Source organism: Telmatherina bonti (genome assembly GCF_933228915.1).
Source record: "Telmatherina bonti genome assembly, chromosome: 6".
NCBI classification, from domain to species: Eukaryota; Metazoa; Chordata; class Actinopteri; order Atheriniformes; family Telmatherinidae; genus Telmatherina; species Telmatherina bonti.
The window spans coordinates 33,426,839-33,447,842 of record NC_136624.1 but is presented as its reverse complement, the minus strand read 5'-3'; the positions used below and the strand labels follow the sequence as shown (position 1 = coordinate 33,447,842).

The window sequence follows — 21,004 nt, the reverse complement described above, 5'->3', positions numbered from 1 at the left end:
TGAAGCACCAGGAGGATTAGTTCTTCTTTTAAAAGAAGCCAATAAGTGGAGAAGACCAAGGCCGGGTTATCCAATGGGAATTATGGGCCCACGCCCACTTGGGGCCCATATGGGGGCCACATAGGGCAAACACCAGCAGTTTGGACATGAAACAAAATGTACATAAAAGCCAGATAGTTACACCACTACCAATGGTGTATTGCTATTTATACCATTGGCTGAGAGATGTCAGAAATGTCGTTTCACAGTGTATCATTCACAATTTTCACAATGTTGCGGTGGGGAAGGGGGGCCCTGGAACACTCTGGGCCCAGGGACCTCTGCACTTTTAATCCGGCCCTGGGGAAGACAGGGAGAGCAGCATGCTCTGAAGCATGTTGGTTTACATGTGAGTGTGATTTGGAGGAGGTGAATGGTGTCTGGTGCTGGGGAGGGGGAGGGGGAGGGGGAGGAGGAGGAGGGGAGGGCCAGCTGAGCCGCTGATGTTGCGACGTCACTCGGACTGACTGGGGCTCGAGGCTTGAGTCTCAATCTGCAGCCAGCAGCGGCTGAGGTGCTGGGGAGCAGTCTTTATTTCTCCTTGTGGGCTTTTTTACCAAGACAGGGAGAACAAAAGACGGACAACTGGATGGTTTACAGGCGCGAGACCTCCTTCATCGCGGCTGCAAATTAAGACCACGGCTTGATGACTGGTTCAGCCTGCTAGCCTTTGTGGCAGGACTGTCCATGCACCCAAGGACCCCTTGATCAAACCTCAGGCTGGGAGAAGCCTCAGCTTTTTTTTTTTTTTCTTTCTTTGCCTTGACACTCCACCAAAACCCCTCCGAGCGCGCGCACACAGCGGCTCCATTGCGCACCTTGAAAGCGGCTTTCCAGTGAGGAGCATCATCGCTTCCACGTCGTCGCCTGTCTGCAACCTCCAGCTTGACAGGACCAAGAGGCGATTTATGACGAAGATTCTTTCCCAGATAGGCTACAATGTCGCGCATCACGGCCAGCGTGTTGGTGGCAGGATGGCTCCTCCTGGGATTCTTACACAGGTTGGAAGTAATCGCCCAGGCGAGGGCTGTTGATGGTAAGCGAAACTGATTCAGTTATTTACTGCAGAAGAACTACAGTCCTTAAGTGTATGCAGACTGGTTTTTATGTTGTGGCTGCATGCTGCAAGCGTAGACTGTACCCTGGAGGAATGTCGATGGAGTGGAGCAACGTGGAGGGAATGAAGCCGAGGCGAGACTATTAAACTGCTCTTTTGTTTCTGTCTCAGTGTAACATGACTGTTGCAGTGTCACAGCAGTGATAGCATGGTTGGTTTTTTTTTTGGTTTTTTTTTAACTTGCCCTGCGCTTGATGGAAACGCTCTCACGCTTTTCCAGTCGCATTCAATGATGAAATTGCAGCACAGGCCCGACTATTTACTTAAAAATCTCATGTTTTATAGGTGGATACATCTGCGTGGGGTTAGTGACAGAGACAGATACAGGATCGTGTCATGTCTGCTATGCAGCCTTCATATTCAGCAGATTTAAAAAAGATTTTTTTTAAAAATCAGGCTTCTTTTTGTTAATCAGCTTTTTGTTTTGATGCTGATGTGATGACAGCATCTCTCTCAATCAATCACCTCTGGGATACTTTGGGCATAAGTTGTTGATGAATCATGCTTTATTAAAGGATCAGATCCATCTGTGTTTATTCCACCATCACTAAGTTTTTTTCCCCTCATCCATAAGAAAAGATGTGCAACAGGCAGGCATCTGAGGACAGGCTGTGATTGGGTTGGCAGCTCGAACATACTGGATCCCATTAGTCCAATTGTGGATCTATAGGTAGGCAGGTGCTGAACACCCCCCCACCACCACCCCCACCCTCATCACCACCTTGTAAACACAGTTTCCACAAAGCAGAACAAGTTATGGAAACTATTAAGCTTCACAGTTCCACTTGGACATTCCTTTGTTTGGTAACATAAGGGAACATTGTTCCCGAAGACGAGTTCGCCGAGACAGATTTGACAATTCAGTGAATTTGGCAGGATTTTCCAGGACGTTCTGCCTGTTTGTGAGAGTCATCATCAAGCCACAAATTCTTCCCTCTGCCTTTGAAGTCATCTCAGTTCACTTGGCAATGCTGTGCTGCGAGGTTGTTAGGGAGCAAAATCCACACAAATTACCACCTTCAAGACCGACTTGTATAGCCTGCAATCACCTGCAGTTTCTCCCTCCTCATCAGTCTGAAGCAACAGCTGAGAAATCCTGCCTTAAAACAAACAGCTTCTGCTCCGATTCGTAGTTACTGTTATAGTGAAATCTTCCTCCTTCAGAGCTGTATCGCATTGATTTGATGAGTCAGTCTTGTGCAGTATAACAGAGGAGTTTGCCAACCCACTGGGATGTAGGGGTGCATACTGAGATACGCTTACCGTTGATGAAGATTGTGCAATGTTTGTTTTTCTGTTAGACTGAATGTGAGACTTGTGATTCAGGTTGTAATTGTAACACACATGCAGCTTAAACTTTATTGGACTTAAAACTAGTGAACGGACAAATAATTGATAATCAGTCATTCATCATAGCTTATGAGCAAGTTAGATGTTTTTTTAGGACGTAACACTGCATTTCTCCCTTTCAAGCAGAGCAAAATGGCTTTTTAACCTCTTTAATTGCCTCTTATTTTCTCTTTGAACGACATATGTTGCTTGTAAATGTTCTTTCATTTGTCAGAGTTCTACTAAGATTCGTCCTTTGGTTTCTATGTGCTGAAGGCAGCATAAAGGCCACGGGGTTCCAACAACCCCTAAAGTTTAATTGGGTCTAAACTTTTCTTCGCTAGCCTGAAGAGACCTCGATGAACAATCTCAGCTTGTCTAGCGAATGCTGCTAATTGGGCGCCCTGTGCAAAAAGCCCTAATGAAATAATTCACATCAATTCACTCAGTGAAAGTGATGTCATTGCAAAAAGAGATCAGTGGCCCCTTACAAATGTTACAGTCCCCCCTAAAAGCTTTAAGAGCTGAAACAAAGAAACAAAAAATTTTGTTAGACATTTTTAACTTGAGTAATTTACATCTTAAACCCCTTAAGATGAAGAAATGCAGGCTCATTCCTCCTCAGTTAGCACTCCTGGTACTTTACCCCCCGTGGCAGTCTCTGCTGCAACATTTGGTGGATGCATTCTGCTGTTAGTGGGGGGTTTTCTGACATAACAGTGTTCTCCAAAGGGCTAAAAGTTTGCCACTTCTCTGTTTACTGACATGTGAAAGCAGAAGGAAAATATGTGTCGCTAATCTCTTATCTCATGTTCAGCATTTAGAGGTGCAGCAGTTAATAAAGTTGATTTTAATCTGCTCTAAATATGCGTTTCTGATTTTTTTTCCCCCCAGCTAGCTTGTGCTTAAATACTTTAAATAACACGACTTCTCAACCACGCAGCTTACTCTGAAGAAAAACAACTCTGAGGTTAAATAAAACTCAGAGGGGTAATTATACTTAGGGTTGATGCAGCTTAACATTAACAAGGAATTCTTGTTCTGTTGCGAGAATACATTTCAGCTGGCATGAAACTGTGGAGAGACACTGATCAACAATACAACTTGTTTGTGTCCTTGAGGTGTAATTTGTTCTGTTCACATTAAGATTCAACCATGTAGAGTGAGCCCGTATGTAATACTGTGTATTTCACACAAAAAAAACCCTGTTTTAAGCCTTAAATGAGTAGTTTACATACATGCTTTTGTCACATTCTTGCCCTAAAGAGAGCACACAACTGTTGGATCTGTATTTTCAGTGTTTTAGCTTAGTTTAGCATGGAAATTAGACAAGTGTCCAAATGGATCCCTTCACGACAGAAGCACTTTTACGTCTGTATACATAGCTGGTACTCCAGGAAGACACTGCTCCTGGCAGAGGAAGTTCTGCACTCATTCAACCTGCAGTTTTATTGCTTTTGCTGCCACAACTAGTTCAAATCTGTAAGTATAAATATTTGTTCAAACAAAAAGATTTGTGAGGATAATTCCTGGTCGTAGGAAGTGCTTGGAGACACATTTTGTGACCTTTGAACAAATCTTAGCTTACAGTTTTCTTCCATTGAGAGGGGACATGATGAGCACAACCAACTGGTCTCATCTGCATTGAGGAAGTTTGACTTCCTGTGAGACACATTTCTTATTAAATACATGATCACAGTTGCGGTTCTGTCTTATATGGTTGAATATTTCCGGCTTGGTGACGCATCCCAGTTGCCAAGTGGTATGCAGTAATTTTGTACTCGTGAAAGTAAGAAGTTCTACAAGGGTGCATGTGTGTATGTGCAGATGTGTGAGCGCAAACTCACCTGAATGGGCCTGAAGAGGGGAGCACGGTGGCACAGTGGTAAGCACTGCGGCCTCACAAGAAAAGGACGCTGACTGGAGCTGGTTCTCTCCAGGTACTCCAGCTTCTTCCCACTCACAAGATATGTGCTTAGGTTAGCTGATCGCTTCTCATACGTCACTTTGGATAAAAGCATCTGCCTGGAGAATAGAGACAGTCGAGTGAATCTTTAAGCAAATGGTCATCAGCCTAGGAGGGCGGCTGTAGCTCAGGAGGAAGAGCAGTCAGCTTGTAGATGAGTAGTTGGGAGTTCAATTCCAGGCTTCCCTGACTATGCTGAAGTATCCTTGGGCAAGACACTGAACCCTAAGTTGTGTCTATCATGGTATGAGTGTGTATGTAAGTCCCTTTGGATAAAAGCATCTGCTAAATGACTGTAGAATAAAATAGACAGCAGTGGAAACACATGTGGCTAAGGAAATAAATACTCATCATCCTGGCTGGCAGCTGATTGTGGTTTTCTGTGACTTTGAATTTTATATAAAAGTACAATATATTTAAATGAAATATTTATAATATAATACATAAGGAATATGAAATAAAACACCCCAAATTAGCTAAATAACTATCACTTTAGACAGTTGACAAAATATCATTGTATGTGAGATGGAATTTTAGTTTAGTTCATAGTCATTTAAAAGCAGAAGACTAAACTATGTGTGAAAGACTAAGAGAAATGTAAAAACTAAAACAGAATGAAATAAATAAAAATACTGAAATAGACTGCAGTCAGTGAAAGAATAAAATGCACTGAAAGAAATTCTCTTACGGTTTTAAGTCTGGATTTAGGAAGGACCAGGAGGAGATTATCTGCAGATCTCACTGCTCTTGATGGAGTGTGGTGTCTGATTGAGCATATTGGTGTCAGTCCGTTTAATCATTTAAGAACAATTAGTAAAATCTTAAAATGAATGCCATAATTGACATAATATTTAGTTTTTTTGGGGGTGTGGAGCTGGTTTTTTGGTCTTTTTTGGCCTCTCTTGAACAGATTGTGTCCTGGACACTTGTCCATTTCACCCATATCAAAGATCGTCTGTGTATTTTAATAAGTCAGCATGTTTCCATTTACACTTGAGTCTAGCTATGATTAGAATTTGACCCGGCCAGTTAATTGGACCACATCCCTTGTCCAAGTTACACTCATGAGAGGGAAGTTGAGCTATTGCATGTCTGAAGCCATTACTAGTTGGGGATACTCCCCCTTTCAGCATGCTTGTATGCGTCTTCTTTGTCCAGTTGACCCGTTACATAACAGGCCAGCACAACTTACAAAGAGGTTAGCTGACACCACATTACTGCTATGTTGAGCTGCGAACTCCATTGTACACAAAGCCACATGCACTTTGCCTTTTTGCTTTAATTCAGTGTGACAAACATACATTTAAAGTTAGTCTGCTTTTCTTTGTCTGACAAACATAACATGAACAATTTTCTAATGTCATGTGAGCATATTTAATGTGTTTTTGGTCAGCATGTGAAATAGTTTAATTTATTTCATTTCAATTTCATTCTTATAATGTCTTTTTAAAACAGAAAAAAGTTTACATTAAGTGGAAGGACTATTTCTGATGAAGTAAATCAGAAGTTTAAGAGGTTACATTTGAACTGAACTGAATTAACTAGTGATGTCCAACATAAGTCTTTACACAAAGCTGCTTTATCTGTGTTCTTGAGTCCCTTACGTGTTGTAGGATGCTGATAAAATTAGTATGATGCTCTATCAGTTACCTGTAATAACCCCCCCCCCCCCCCCCCCCCAAAAAAAAAAAAAAAACCTCTTTCAAGCATTGGTAAGATGTTATGACTCTCAAAGTTTGACTAAAGTAAAGAACAGGAAGAGTAACATACCCGCAATGAAGTCCATTGAAAATCTTTTATTCAGCCCATATAACTGTAATGAAAATGTCATTTTGACTTATCTCACAAACTCCAGCTGGCTGTTATCATCACTACAGCATTTTAGATCTGGAATCTAAATGTAAAAAAGAAAAATAGGCCACTGAAGCTATGTGATTCTCCAAGGAGCTCTCACATCCCCAGTTACCCACATGAAGTCTCAGTTTGGCCCAAAACTGGGATTAAGCTAAAATTCTGAGATGTTTTTACACTAAAATTAACCTTGTGTTTACTTCACGTTTGTTTAAATGTTTTATTTTCATGTGGGTAGATGTGCTCAGTGTTCCAGCAAAGTGTTCTGGTTGCATGCTGACAAAATTTTCAGAACTTGTGACCCACTTAAAGCTCACGTCCCTCCAGTTGCGATACAGTATGTAGAAGGGGCTATTTCAGGAGCGAGGATAGTGCACAGTCTTGGAAGGCCCTCTGAAAAAAATGCGACCATACACCAGCTGGGGGGTATCCTAAAAACCCAGCCTAATAATGTTCATCATGTGCCAGAAACATTTTAAGGATAGAAAACCTAAAAAAAAATGATAGCAAACTTTGAAATAATAACCAAATACACTGCCTAGCCCCCCCAAAAGTGTCTACCTGGATTTAACTAAGCAAACAGGCACAAGTCTCCTATTGGATCATTACTGTAGGGGTGATTGTCACCTGGCAAAAACTAGTGATGGAAAAGATGTTAGATTGTGTAATGCTGGGCGTACACCAGGAGACTGAAAAGATTTGGAAAAGACTCGTTGAAAACTATCAGCTCACATCTAGTCTAAAGACTTCTTCAGATGGCGGGCCACATGCGGCACGGAACCAACTTCTATGTGGCCCAGCTTATGCAAAAGAATAAAGAAATTAATCAAGAATCTTAAGTCATTCCTTCACTGATTAAGAAGCTGACAATCCTACAGTTGTGCAGACCATGAATGCAACACTTTGTTACCTAGCAATATTAACCCCAGCGTGTGTTGTTCTGTTTTGAAGTTGTAAGAGTAGCGCTAGCAAGCATGTCACTCTCTGTTCCAAAACACAAAATTGACAGCAAAAACCGCAAATTAACTCCACCTGGACTGATAAGTATTTGTTAATTTTGCCATCACATTTGAGCGCCAAATCGATGTGTTTTATATGCAATGAGTGTGTGCCGGTGTTTAAAGATTATAATGTGAGGAGGCACCACATCGAGAAGTTTAGTTTGATAGGACCTTTTTGTGTTAAAAGTTAGGAAAAATATAGTTTCTGACTGGAATTTTCATTATTTTAATTTGTGCATTTACCCTTGTCTTGTGGGACTGGATTTAACATAGAAAAATTAATAAACTGCTTATTTTTCAAAATGTAAACATGTCTTTTTAAAATTTATTTATTTATTTTCCCTTACTTAGTTTACTGGCTCTGATCATTTTTTTATTTGAAAATCTGGCCCACCTGAATATCTAATTGAGTAGCCCTGGTTTAGAGGTTTTAGTCTCAGCCTAGTCTCAGACTGAGATTTTACAGACTGTGAATCTTGCAGGGTCACTATTTACAGGATTACAACTCGGTTCTTTAAGCATTTTCCCCAATATTCAATTTCCCCCCATTGTGCTGAAGATAGACAGGGAGTATGATAGAGACTTTATTAAAATCCAAAGCAAATTTACATTTCCAGAGGCTTGACAACATATGATCAAATAAACAAGAATAAAAGTCAAGAGCAAAAAAAAGAATTAAATATGACAAAATCAACTCTAGCAGTAATCAGTTTATCTGTGCCTGAGTCTGTCATACAGATGTATGCATGTGTGATAAAGTGCAAGTTTCCACCCTCCTGAGCGCTACAGGAAAGCACTGACTATCCCACTTTGTTGTGATCAGTGGCTGAAGTGGGATTAGACAGGTGGGAGAGCCCCAAAATGTAGTGTTGTAGCCCAGAAGAGAAAATGATTTAAACTACTGCAGAATAGCTCAGCTCCGATGGGCTTCGGTCTACTTTAACCCCTGGTGATGATATGTCGGACAGTTGATAACAAACAGGGTGAGCTGATCTGCCCACAACTGCGCAATCTGCACCTTTTTCTGGATGGACCACCTACAACGTTTCGTCACTGTTTTTTTTTCTTGCCGTCAATCTTTGTTGTTCCTGACCGTCAGGTTTCCTGTCTCCGCTTTTGATATGATCGCAAGCCAAGACTGATATAAAACAGATCAGACTACCAGCTTAAACTTAATGATTGGGATGACTGGAGCACAACGTGACTCCAGTAAAACTCCTAAGATTTACTAAAGGCTTTCAGTTTTTAGTCGGGGACCGTGAAAATTGTTTGTTGTGAGCCCAGCATAAGAAGAGTGAACTGCAATAAACTGAGCAAATATCTAAGGAAAGTGAAAAACTACTAAAATTGGGTTAAGATCTGTCCCAGACATTAATAAAAACAGAAAAGATAGTGGAGGATCAATGTCTTCAAGGAAGAAATGTAGTAAAAGAATCCTGAATGATCGTACTCGGCGAAGACCCAAATGTTTGGTGAAATCACATTGAAGAAAAGCGACAGTAGACCTCAGTTCTGTGTTTAACAGTGAAAGTAAGAACATGTCTACATTAACAGTGTGACAGGAACACAAAGAAGTGGACTGAACAGCTGTGTAGCATTAAGAAAACCACTAATCAATTTTTTAATTCAACTTTATTTGTATAGCGCAACTTCACAACAATGTTGTCACAGGGCACTTTACATACACAAATCAACATACACATCATTTCAAGCCAATTCATACATATCCTATAATAGAAACCAACTGATGGCATCGAGTCATGACTTTGATCCAATCCCCCATCCTGAGCATGCACACGGCGACAGTGGGAAAGACAAAACTCCCTTTTAACAGGAAGAAAACCTCCGGCAGAACCCGGCTCAGGGAGGGCAGCCATCTGCCTCGACTGGTTGGGGTGGAGAGGACAGGAAAGACAGATAAACATGTACAACTGCACTTATTCAGGAAGACCTGCGGATAAAAAAGGAGAAAAAAGTTAGAGACGGCAATATTGGCATATATTTATACATTGATATATTAGAGAAATAAGAGTGAGGTACTTCTCAGTGCATCAGGTAACATCCCCATTGCTACATAAGTAATGGATGGCTAGACCACCCATAACTATAAGAGCAATAAGCAAAACCCGGATAGTTGGGTCCTGTACATGCAGACTCCAACTCAGGAGATTCTCATATCTTAACCATAAGAATCATGAAAAAGGAAGGTTTTCAGCTCGATCTTAAAGGTGTGGAGGGAGTCTGCCTCCCGAACCCACAGTGGGAGCTGGTTCCATAAGAGAGGAGCCTGATAGCTAAAGGCCCTTCCTCCCATAGTACTCTTTGAGACTCTGGGAACCACCAGTAAACCTGCAGTCTGAGAGTGAAGTGCTCTATTTAGTATATAAGGAACTAGAAGATCTTTTATGTACAACGGAGCTTGGTCATGGAGAGCTTTATATGTGAGGAGAAAAATTTTAAACTTTATCCTGGATTTAACAGGGAGCCAGTGTAGAGAGGCTAAAACTCTCTGAAATATGATCTCTCCTGCTAGTCCTCATCAGAACCCTCGCTGCAGCATTTTGGATCAGCTGGAGACTTTTCAGGGCATATTTGGGACAACCCATAAATAAGGAATTGCAGTAATCCAGTCTGGAAGTAATAAAGGCATGGACTAATTTTTCTGCATCTTTCTGAGACAAGATGCCCCAAATTTTTGCAATGTTACGCAGGTGGAAGAAGGCGGTTCGAGAAACCTGTTTTAAATGTGAGCTAAAAGACAAGTCCTGGTCAATAATGACTCCAAGATTTCTCACAGTGGTACTGGAGGCCAGATTAATGCCATCCAGATTAATTACATAACTAAATTACATAACTAGATAGTTTTGTTCTAAGTTTTTCAGGCCCGAAGATAATGACCTCTGTCTTGTCTGAGTTTAAAAGGAGAAAATTCAGAGTCATCCAGGTCTTGATGACCAGGTTAACCAGCGCACAAGACCTCAGTTTGGTAAGGAGCATAGAAATTAGATTCTGGAACAATGGAAGAAGATAATGTAGTTCAGATTCACGCTGTTCCAGAAGAATGGGTGCATCAGATTAAGAAGAGAGACATATAAAGTGATGCAGCCATCATGCCTAGTGACTACTGCTTAAGCCTTTGGTGGCAGAGCCTGAGGATGCTGCAGATGGTCAACTCTAGGTTCTGCAACATTATACGCAAAGAATGAGGTCAGCTGACTACCTGGATATACGGAATGACCAGGTTATTCCAGCAATGGGTTTTTCTTCCCTGATGGCATGGGGCATTTTCCAAGATGACAGTGTTGGGACACATGAGATCAGATTGTGAAAGAGTGGTTTGTGAAGCATGAGACATTGTCTGTCCACCAGGGAATCCAGACCTGAACCCCACTGAGAATCTTTGCTGGAGAAGGCTTTGTGGAGTGTTGGACTCTCCCATCATCACAAAAAGGTAAAAAATTGCAGCGTAGATGGAATGAAATCTTGGGACACCGCAGAGGCTTATCAAAGCAATGACATGAAATCCAATGAAAATTTAGCGCATGAGACCTTTTTTTTTTTCTTTTTCTTGCGACTCTTTTTTTGGCCAGGCAGGGTATGTTGCCAGGAAAATCTGTTCCATTGTCCTGTTATTAGCACTCTCGAAACAAATGACAGAAATCCTTCTTGCATAATGACCAAAGATTTAACGTTAATCATGTAACACTCTGGAACTGGGTTAAATGTACAGAGAGACCTATTTCCACATTGTAGAGATTACAAGTCATTCAGAAACAGAACCCTGCAAAGCCTTTGCAATGAGTAGCAGGCAGCTACATTGTTGATGTAAAATAGGGTTCTGACTAAATGTCACATTGAAAATTAGCTGCAGTGTTTGCAACCTACACCTGCATATTCTCATAATTGAGTGAGATGGGAATAAAGTAAAACCTGGGATCGAATGACATTCTCTGTTGTGATGTGGTTCTTTTTTAAAGCATGTGTGGGACTGTAGCTGTCAGGTAGTTGCAAAGAAGACTTTTCATAGCAGTAAAAAAAAAGATTCTTATTTTTTTACCTCTTGGCAAGTCTGAATCTACAACCATTTTCTTTTAAGATTATGTTCATCTGTTTATCAACTCATGAAGTAAACATACAGATGAAAATGCTCCGTTATGCAGCAGCTAATAGCTAACTCTGTTTGTCAGTGTTTTTTTGCTGGATAGGGATCAGACTGAAAGTGCTTGGAGCTTTAGAAAAAGAACTGGGAGGGTGACCCAAATACAGCTGCCAGCTGAAAAACCAAGACAATGAGCTGAGTAACGGTGTAAAGCTCAAGTAAAAGTGAGGAGATCAGCAGAGTCAGGTGATAGCTCTGTGTGGGCTGATTACAAAAAAATCACCACTGCCACATACAAGTTGATCATGTGATACAGTATTAACATAAAGGTACTGCAAGTGCAATTTAGAGACAAAGTCCAAAACACTTAGAAGACTTTAAATGTTTTTTCATGTGCAAATCAGCTCTGGATTTGAATAATAAATCTTTGTTTGACATAAAGTATACATTTAGAGAAATCGCCATTTCATAAATAACTCTAGAAAGTCTCAGATCTGATTAAGATGTCAGACTGTTGCCATAATTCAAAAGATTAATGGTGTAAGTGCATTAGAGATCAGTATATGTCCCATTAAATATATATTTACTCACTAGTTTTGTGCTTGAATCGTGGCAATAAGTACCTTTTCAGCCATGTTTTACCTATTTGATGGGCTAATCCTCATGATCAAAAACCTGACACCACCTCATTCACACAAGGCTGCTAAAAGCCAGATATCCATCAGTTTTGATTGGTTTTAGTAACTTTCTTGTCTGCCTTTATCATGCATTTTATTGATTAAATTAGGCTAAAGTTAAATGGGGGTGGATTATCTGGGTTAACACTATTCACACTGAGCACAGAAGTGGGTTAAACTCTCCTCTGTTTGTCGAGCTGAAAGCAGTGCTTGTGCAGCTAACCGTGGCACAAACGTTTGATCCAGATTTGCCAGTTTTCTGAATACTTTGCTGGTCACATATTGCACAATGGAGCCCAGGTGTTAGATTGTTGCTGTGTGAGGTAAAATCTATTTCCAGGAGTGTTTTTAGTTATCAGTTTAGTTTATATATTCCATCACTCACCTGTTGCAAAGCTTCAGTTTGAAGCTTTTGTTCGGTTTCAGCAGAAATCTCTCGGTTGTTCCACTTTATAGCATCAGGCCACTAACACATACATTCATTCACATTCATAGAGGCCTTCCAAGAGGAATTTTTTCCCCCTGGGATAAATGTGTAACTGAGCAGACTTTCTGTTTGAGAATTCATTCCTAAAACTAAGTAAACAGACCACATTCTTATTATCCACCATAATTTCAGATGAAGCAGATGTGGTCTTCATCATCGGACATCTGTAATGTAAGACCTCACATCTTCATCCTGGTTAAATATTATAGACTTTAATGCATCATCTTATTTCATATAACTGGGAATTGATTTGATTTCCAAACATTTAATTCAGAGAACAAGTTTTAACCTTGACTGCATCAGTAATCCTCCAAACAGACATCTAGCTTTTATTCACTGGCAGAAATCTCATATCCTTGGTAAGCCCACAGTTGTGTGTGTGTCGTCAGCCTGAGCAAGCACAAGTAAAATTTATGGCTTAATACTTGACCAACAAATATTTGTGAATAGTGGACAGAATAGCTTTTTATGCAGTAAAACCTCACATTTCATGTGGAAGTTTCACTACACTCAAATGTACACTGTGAACTGTGCTATTATGTGCCTCTGGGAAGACTATGGGAGGCTGTTTGCTCCACTATTATTAGCCTGCACACACCATAACTAAATGGAATAGGTTTCGTAAATGTCGCTGAATATTTCTTTTATAATGTTTTTTTAAATTTGGTGACTGGGTTCGTTGAACTGGCTGTGAATCTGGAACTGGAATAGTTTGTTGTGGATAATACATGAGAGTGGCATTACTCCGATGGTGGGGGTTTGTCTGGGTTTCTTAATGAGAAGGAAGCCACCTCTAACAGTGTTAATAGAGGTGCTGCTCAGGAGATTACTAATCTTTACTTTGGCTATTACTTTAGCATAGAGGTAAAACTTAAGTCACTTGGATGTGCTTGTTACTTTCCAAATGTCCCTTTAAACCTTCAATCAGTGCAAAATCAGTGCAAGGAGCAGCTCTCCTGCCATGCCCCGCAGCTGGTAGCTGATAGGTGTCAAAGTTGCTTCTTATTCATATGGATGCAGAAAGAAATGTCAAGTGAAACTTGGAGCTCTAGCATCATCCTGAGACATGAAATTTGTACTGGTCTTATGAAAAGGCAGCAAAGAATTTCACATAATCTCCTTTAATATGTTTCCCTCGGCAGGCTGCTAAGAAGGCTTAATTGTCATTTTTCTCTTTCTGCTGCTGCATGCAGCGTGCGCGCTGGTGGTGGTACAGCAGAGGGATTTGTCTAAACTGACTAAGTTGATAATCATAGATCACACCTCCTTGTTTTTACATCGTCTCCTTTTCTGCTGCTAAATTCAGTTGTGCATGCAGGAGAAAAAGGCCGTGGCCTCCTCGCTTTGAGCTCAAACACTGACTCTAGTACAAATAGCTGACATGGCTTATTACCACTCTGAACTTGAGACATGGGTTGAAATCTCAGCCAGACATCTAAATAGCTTTTAATTAAGTTCACATTTGATTACTGTGCTTTACATAACAGGGTCTGGCCTTTTTGCTCAGATGTGACGTGTAAAAAGCAAACCGTTGCAGGCAGGGCTGTGCAGTCCTGCATGATAATGCATCATTTTACTTGGCAACACGTTCCTTATGCCACTTGTCTTTAGTCTGAGATGCACGCAGAACACATGGGCAAATGGGCGTCCTCTTAGACAGGAGTACAAAACATGTAAAAAGAAAAGGAAAAACTGAATCTAACTTCTATCTACAAGCTATAAACTGTTATAAGATTCATAAAAATGTTGACATCATAGTGTAGCTGAAATCTGTTTAAACAGATGTAAAATATTTTTCCTTTGTTTGTGTTTGGCTGTATTTAGTTGCTGTTTGAGTTTTTGTTCTCTTTCGCTATCTGCTCGCTACAGACGGACTTTAACAGCAGCTGCACGCCCTGCCGGAAAGTTTTGTTTCAGAGGCACAGCTGGGGCCTGTTTTTCTCTGTTTTGTAACATGAAAAGTTGCGAAAAGTGGGAAATGTGTTTTTTTCCCCCTTCTTTTCCCTCCCTCTTCCTCTTCATTCTCCTTCTTCTCTCTCTTTTTTATTACAAAATCCTGAAGCATTTGTGCCTCAGCTGCGGAGTTGGATGAAGAGGTGGCAAGCTGTGGAAAAACAGACCAAATTACTCTTTTGCCATTTCTTATTCATTTTGCTGCTTTGCAAAACCCCTTTAGGTCAGACCAAAGGTTAACAATTTAAACCAGAGTCCCTCTCTGTCTTCTCTGTCTCAATCTGTCCTACAGGACTGCACTAAGTTGTATTTATTCATTTCTACTTTACACTGTCTGGCCAGCAAATCTCATCTCAGTTTCATCATTAGAGCCTTGAGCATAAAGAAGTGGGATTGTTTCAGAGAAACAAAAGTTATGAATGAATGATTTTCATTTGTCCCTCGGAGGCATAACTGATGCATTAATATTTTATGTCAGCACTTCGCTGTAATTCAGTGTCAACCTGAATGTGTTATATTTGCATTGTTCAAGTTTTATAATCCTTACTTTTGTAAATATTTAAAAGCAATATGAAGCTTTATCATGTCTACCAAAACAGAAAAAAAGAAAAAAAAAAACAACTTAGGATCACGTCACCATCCGTTTCCCCTTGAGAAATGACTTAAGTGTTGTATCTGAGCTATCTTCTGTAGACTAAACTAGTCTTCTTTCCCATTACACATCTGTTTCTGTTGGTGTTTTAAATAACTTTACGATGCATTTGCTTTATCCAGCACTCCCACATTGTGCTTTAATGCTACCTGCCAGCTTATGATAAACTATAGTTTCAGATAAATCAGCACCAGCAGCTGATTCTGCAGCTGAAATCGTTCACCTCAAATCAGAGCAGCTGCAGACTGAGCAGGTTCAGTTTGTTTATGTGGAAGGAAAGCAGCTGTTGTCATTTAAAAGTACTATAAAAGCACGAGTCATATTTCTATGGCTGGGTCGTATTTTCCTCTTAAGTCCAGACCTAAATTCTTCCCTTGATCCTGCCCTTCTGTTTCTGCACACATGAAGTTCACCTTTCCTTTCAGGAATCAAAAAGTAGTGGTCATATACCCCTGGAATAGGGGCTTTGGATACACATTTGGAAGGCTGATGCTTTTTGATCTCCAAAGGAAAAGTGGCCCCTACCCTACTTGTAGGAATGAAAATAAGAGTTGTAGTGCAATGTGGTTGGGTCAAGGGAAAGAGTTAGGATTGGGTGTAAACCTCACTGACATGTGCAAGCTATGGTATCTGTGTAAGTGACTTCAACTCATAAAAGCCAGGAAAAAGCTTTACTCTGTCTCTTCACTGAGCCAGGTAGATCCCAGGGTTATGGGATGAGATTTGATGGATAAGCTGCAAGGTCTTGGCTTATTGTGGGGACTAAGCTTCCTTCTGAATCTGTCATGTTGCATGATGGCGGTCGGTGGAAGGAACATTATAAGTGCTGTTTAAGGACTCATTAAAAGACAAGAGAGCAGCCATCTATGCAGGCTGTGTCACACTCAAAGCGTCACACACTGTGTTTTTGATGAGCGAGTCACAAATCAGCACAAATGGTACCCATTAGCTTCAGTTCACAGGGTAAACAATGGGGGCGTCATTCTCCATTGTGGTGTGTTTTTATAAAACCAAAAGGAAGTGAAAAAATAATGATCCCAGATTTGTCAAAAGCCAGGTTTCATGTATAATTTGCTGTAATTTCACCACCGCAGTGACAAACTAAACAGTCATATCTGCCAAACTGGCATGAGAGCGGGTTGTTTTCTGCTAATGTTGACATATAAACTTTAGCTGTGAGGTCTGCTGCAGTCAGAACATAAATTCCTCATTGGAATTACTTGAGTCATTTTGGAAAATTGCTTTCATTCACTCAGATAAAGAAAACAGCTGAATTATCAAATTTAAATGAGTTTTCTTCCATGAAAACTCATTTAAATTCATAAGTTGCATTTTGATGAGTGTTTGTTAACACCCTCATCACCCTCATTTGTTAGATTTGGTCATGAAGGTAAACACTTTGGTATTACCATTAGTATGTTGGTGGTTTGAGCTATTTTTGAGCATATGCGTGTGTGTGTGTGTGTGTGTGTGTGTGTGTGTGTGTGTGTGTGTGTGTGTGTGTGTGTGTGTGTGTGTGTGTGTGTGTGTGTGTGTGTGTGTGTGTGTGTGTGTGTGTGTGTGTGGGTGGGGGCATTTTTCTGACAATCATTTTCCCTTTAAATGACGTTTTATATTCCAGTTTGGGTGACTTGTGATATTTTAGTCGCCTCCGTTTTTAATATTGTTTGGATTTGCTTTGCATCTATTCTCAGATGTTATAACAATAACTATAGCTATAGCTATGTTAAGATGTGAGAATAATAACTTTTTTAAAGAACCTAATTAACATCTGCATGTTAGCTTGATCCAACAAGTAGCTGTTGGTACATAATAGTAGCGCTGTAATAAAGTTCAGCCTTAGCTGCTGGAATAGCTGTAGACTCTTGGTGGTGTTACACTTGCAAGGTTACTGTGGTGCGATTCTGGTTGTGGGTTCAAATTTATTAGGAACTCCTAGTTGGATTTCCAAAGCTAAACATTTTCTGCTAATAGTTACTGGAATGGTCATTTCCCAGTTTAAAGCTGGTTTTGGGTGTGATGCGAGCTCCGAAGGCACGTTGCTGATCTCCTTCAGCATTGCTGTTTACTTTATCTTTGCTTCGCATCTGCTCTCCTCTCAAACACTTCTGAGTGGTGTGTGATGAGGCAGTAGTCTTAGTATCTGCTTGAGCTTTGTAGTGCCCGGTTGATCTCAGAGGGCAAGCCTCCAACTTATTTATAGCTCCGCTGTGGGTGTTGGAGGAAATGGTGCAGCGGTTGGGGGTGTGACGCTTGTGTTTGCCTTAGAGAAGATTCTTCCTCCCAAACAGACTGACCTCATCCTGGAGATCTAGCAGACAGCAGCTGGGTGCAGAGGCCAGTGGATTTGTAATCTGGTCCAAATGGCAATGACTCAAATCGTTTGCACCCTGCCTCCGCTTTGGTAAAAAACACAAGCGGCTTATTGATAGCATGTGTGACATTCCTCCATCTCATCTCAATATTCCAGCTCAGTTCAATGTTTTCCTCAGACTTTCAGGTCTGTGTCTGGCTTGGAGAGTCCTGCCCCCTCACTCTCTCTCTCTCCTCTCTCTTTGCTGCCTAGTTTGCCTTCCTTTACCTTACCCATCTGTTTACTGTCTTTCTTTGCTGTCTTACAGATCATTTACTAGAGTACCACTAATATTGGCTTTAAACCTTGGACAATCTTTGAAATAAAAAAATGATTATCTTTTCTTTGTTTTTCTCTTCACGTCGCTATATAGTCAAGATTTGGTTGGGCAATGTAGCTGAGACTGACCATGGTGAATCAGATCACTGCCTTAAAACTCCACTTCCTTTGCTTCCCCCTACCTATTGCAACGAGGCCTCACCTCCAGCTGAATAACCTCTTGACCTACTTCCTCTACTCCCTGCTATGATCCTGTCAGCAGCAGCTTGTGGCAGAGTCTGAGAATGGCGTGAACTCCTCCCTCAGCTTTTATCGGAAGTGGAGTTAACAGCACGTCGAGTTAGCGTGTGTCAGCATCTAAATAAACAACAGACACCACAGTTTTATAACTGCTATGGATGGTGTTGATATCCCTAAACAATCAAACAAACATTAAAGGAGAAAGATGAGACGCAAAGTGGAAATGCCTCCACACAAGTCTGGTTGCATTTCATGAATAATTCAAGATCTTGTGACTTAAGAAAGAGAAAAAGACGTCCTTCTACTCACACATATACGCACGCTGCTCTCAGCGGTACAGAGAGGAGGATAAGGTGGGGGGAGTGTGTGAATGTGTGCAGCCACATGTCAGGTTGGATTCATGGTATTTAGGTTGAGCCCCATTTCAAGATTTTCCTCACTGCAAGAGTTTGAGGCTAGCTGTATATGTAAATACAGTCATCCCGTTTATCCTGCTTCATCCCATCATCCAAACCTGTTCAATCCCATGCTGTCCTGCACAATACGCCATTCTGTATATCCTAAATAAACTGGAAGTTACAGCCCTGGTAGTATTTTTATTTCCTCTTAGAACCCTTACTGACCACAAATGGCTGAAATAAAAAATAAAAAACTGTTTGTATACAAAGGAGATGGGAGTGCCTGTCTTCAATGTGTTTCTTGTAAAACAGCATTAAATGTTTAGTTGTACCAGAGGCCTGAAGTTGGTGGATCCATTAATGAAAAATAGCCTCTAAAAAATCTGATTCAACAAAATGAAGAAATAAAGCTGGGCGATATGACCGAAATCTCATATCATGATGAAGCTAATTTTATATCCCAAAACGATATACATAACGATATAAAATTGTTTCAGGAATTTTGTGTCAGTAATCAGTTATTTGTCAGATGTGCTTGCAGCAGTGATCTCCTTCCATCTGGGGGAATTATGACCGTATGACGTTTCACGGGGAAAAAGCCTGTTGCAGCATTTGCGTATGGAATTTATTATGAGCGCTTTTGCCACCACTTGACGCTCTTTTTGCGGCTTTTGCTCGTTGACTCTATTCTTTATTCTGTATTCTTTATCCTGATTCTTGCTCAGGTGATAAAATGAGTTACCAGTACTTATGTCGGAGTCCGTTGTTAGGACTGTGAGCTGGTCTTGTCGGTTCCACGTCAGTCTTTTTATGTCCAAACCACATCCAGGCAACAGAAATTTCCGCGTCTTTTATGAACAAGCTCATCAGTTTTAGTTGGCTGGTCATCTTTTAGTGAATAATCCTGCTCTGAAACGCACCTGCTACCTTCTTTCTCCATGTTTGTTTATGTGTTGCATACCGTAAAGCACATCTTGACGTAAAATACTGCAGTAAAGCACCTTATCGTGACGTAAACAATAGAGCCTCATATGAAACAATAGACATTTTCTGTCGCCCAAACAAAATATATCGTCATATTGCCCAGCCCTATGAAGCAACAGCATGTCTAAGAAACTATTCTCCTGACATGAGGCACAGAAAAAAATGGGCTAAGATGAAAACATCTCATTATCACCCATGTGGTGAATATTCAAACATTTTACTGTCCGTAAACATGAGTAAGTTCCAATTATACTTTGGTTGCCTACTTCTCTCTTCAAATGTCATCTGGTACAATGTTTGGCTTTGAATGAATAAGCAAACAGTCATTTATTCAGCCCTTATGTCTCGTATGTAATGCTTTGATATTTTAATACAGTTACACTGCACAGCAACAGTGTTCAGGATCGACTGCTTTGGGACTTTTTAACGTAGCACGGAACTGTAAAAGGCCATGACGTATCTATGAGAGTGGGCAGCTTTGGACCCATGTGAATACTTGCCGTGTGCTACTATTACAGCTTTCTGCATGGGTGGCAGCTTTCCCATAGAGCTGTATCATTAGTTAAATGTAAGGACAAAATAATGGGTAAACATTTGTTCACAGAGAGCCATGCGCGCACCTTTCTGGTGATGACAGTGACGTGCTTTTTGCATTTTCACGTATACACCTAATAGAACCCAAGTCCCACAAAGCAGACATTTTCAGGCTGAATCTGGTTTACTTTTTGGTACTTATGACTCAGTTACGGCACTGACCAGTGTTGTGTGAACCAGACATGATATTAGTACGGGAAGCTTGCCTTTACATAATGCAATCTTCTGGTGGGCCACATGTGGGGATCATGGCTGAGTTTTTGCAGCCAGGCTCACATTTAGTAAATGCTGTATACCAAGGCCAAATTTGGGCCTAATATAAGTGCACATTTATTCGTTCATTCATCATCTGTACCGCTTAGTCTGATTAAGGGTCGCGGGGGAGCTGCTATTCCAGCAGCCTTTGGGCGAAAGGCGGAGTAGACCCTGGACAGGTCGCCAGGCTATCGCAGAGCTCAAATGCACATTTCGGCCAAGCATTTTTTTTCTCTCATAGGTATAACAGTGTCTTGTGCACGGGATTGAACAGGTTTGGATGTTAAACCTTGTTATGCTGCTATTGCCCCCCGCCCTTTGCATCTTGACTAAATTGTGGAGTAATGGCACCATGCAGGTATTGGGTGGGCTTTCAAAAAGGCATGGTGCCATTGGAGAATTGTAAAAGTGGCAACAGTGTCAGTGTTAGGATTGGAAAATTATTTGTAGCCACTTCAAACTTAAACACACATTGATTAGGCTTGGTGACTACTTTTCCTGCTCATTTGATTTTCCTCATTTGCCTCCTAGAATGAAAGAAGTGATGCAACCAGGAGCGTAAATTATGTAAATGATGACAAAATAACATTTAGAAATCTAAAGATTTAATGTGAAACCAGTAAATGAACTTCATTTGTCATTCATCGAGCTTGTCAGCCAGTACCTATTGCTGCACATGGATGTCACCCAGATCTTTTAGGTTTTAAAGGCTAAAATCTATTATTGAATT

At 40.7% G+C, this 21,004-nt stretch overlaps 1 protein-coding gene across 1 annotated transcript in view; it reads left to right on the top strand.

Moving 5' to 3' along the window:
• The first annotated feature begins 945 nt into the window (after positions 1–945).
• The window catches only part of LOC306757385 (low-density lipoprotein receptor-related protein 1-like), a 102,658-nt gene continuing 82,599 nt past the window's right edge, over positions 946–21,004 (top strand). Inside the window, exon 1 of the mRNA XM_079242421.1 lies at positions 946–1,075. Coding sequence (XP_079098547.1) covers positions 979–1,075 — 97 coding nt within the window. The 5' untranslated portion in view covers positions 946–978. The remainder of the gene's footprint in view (positions 1,076–21,004) is intronic.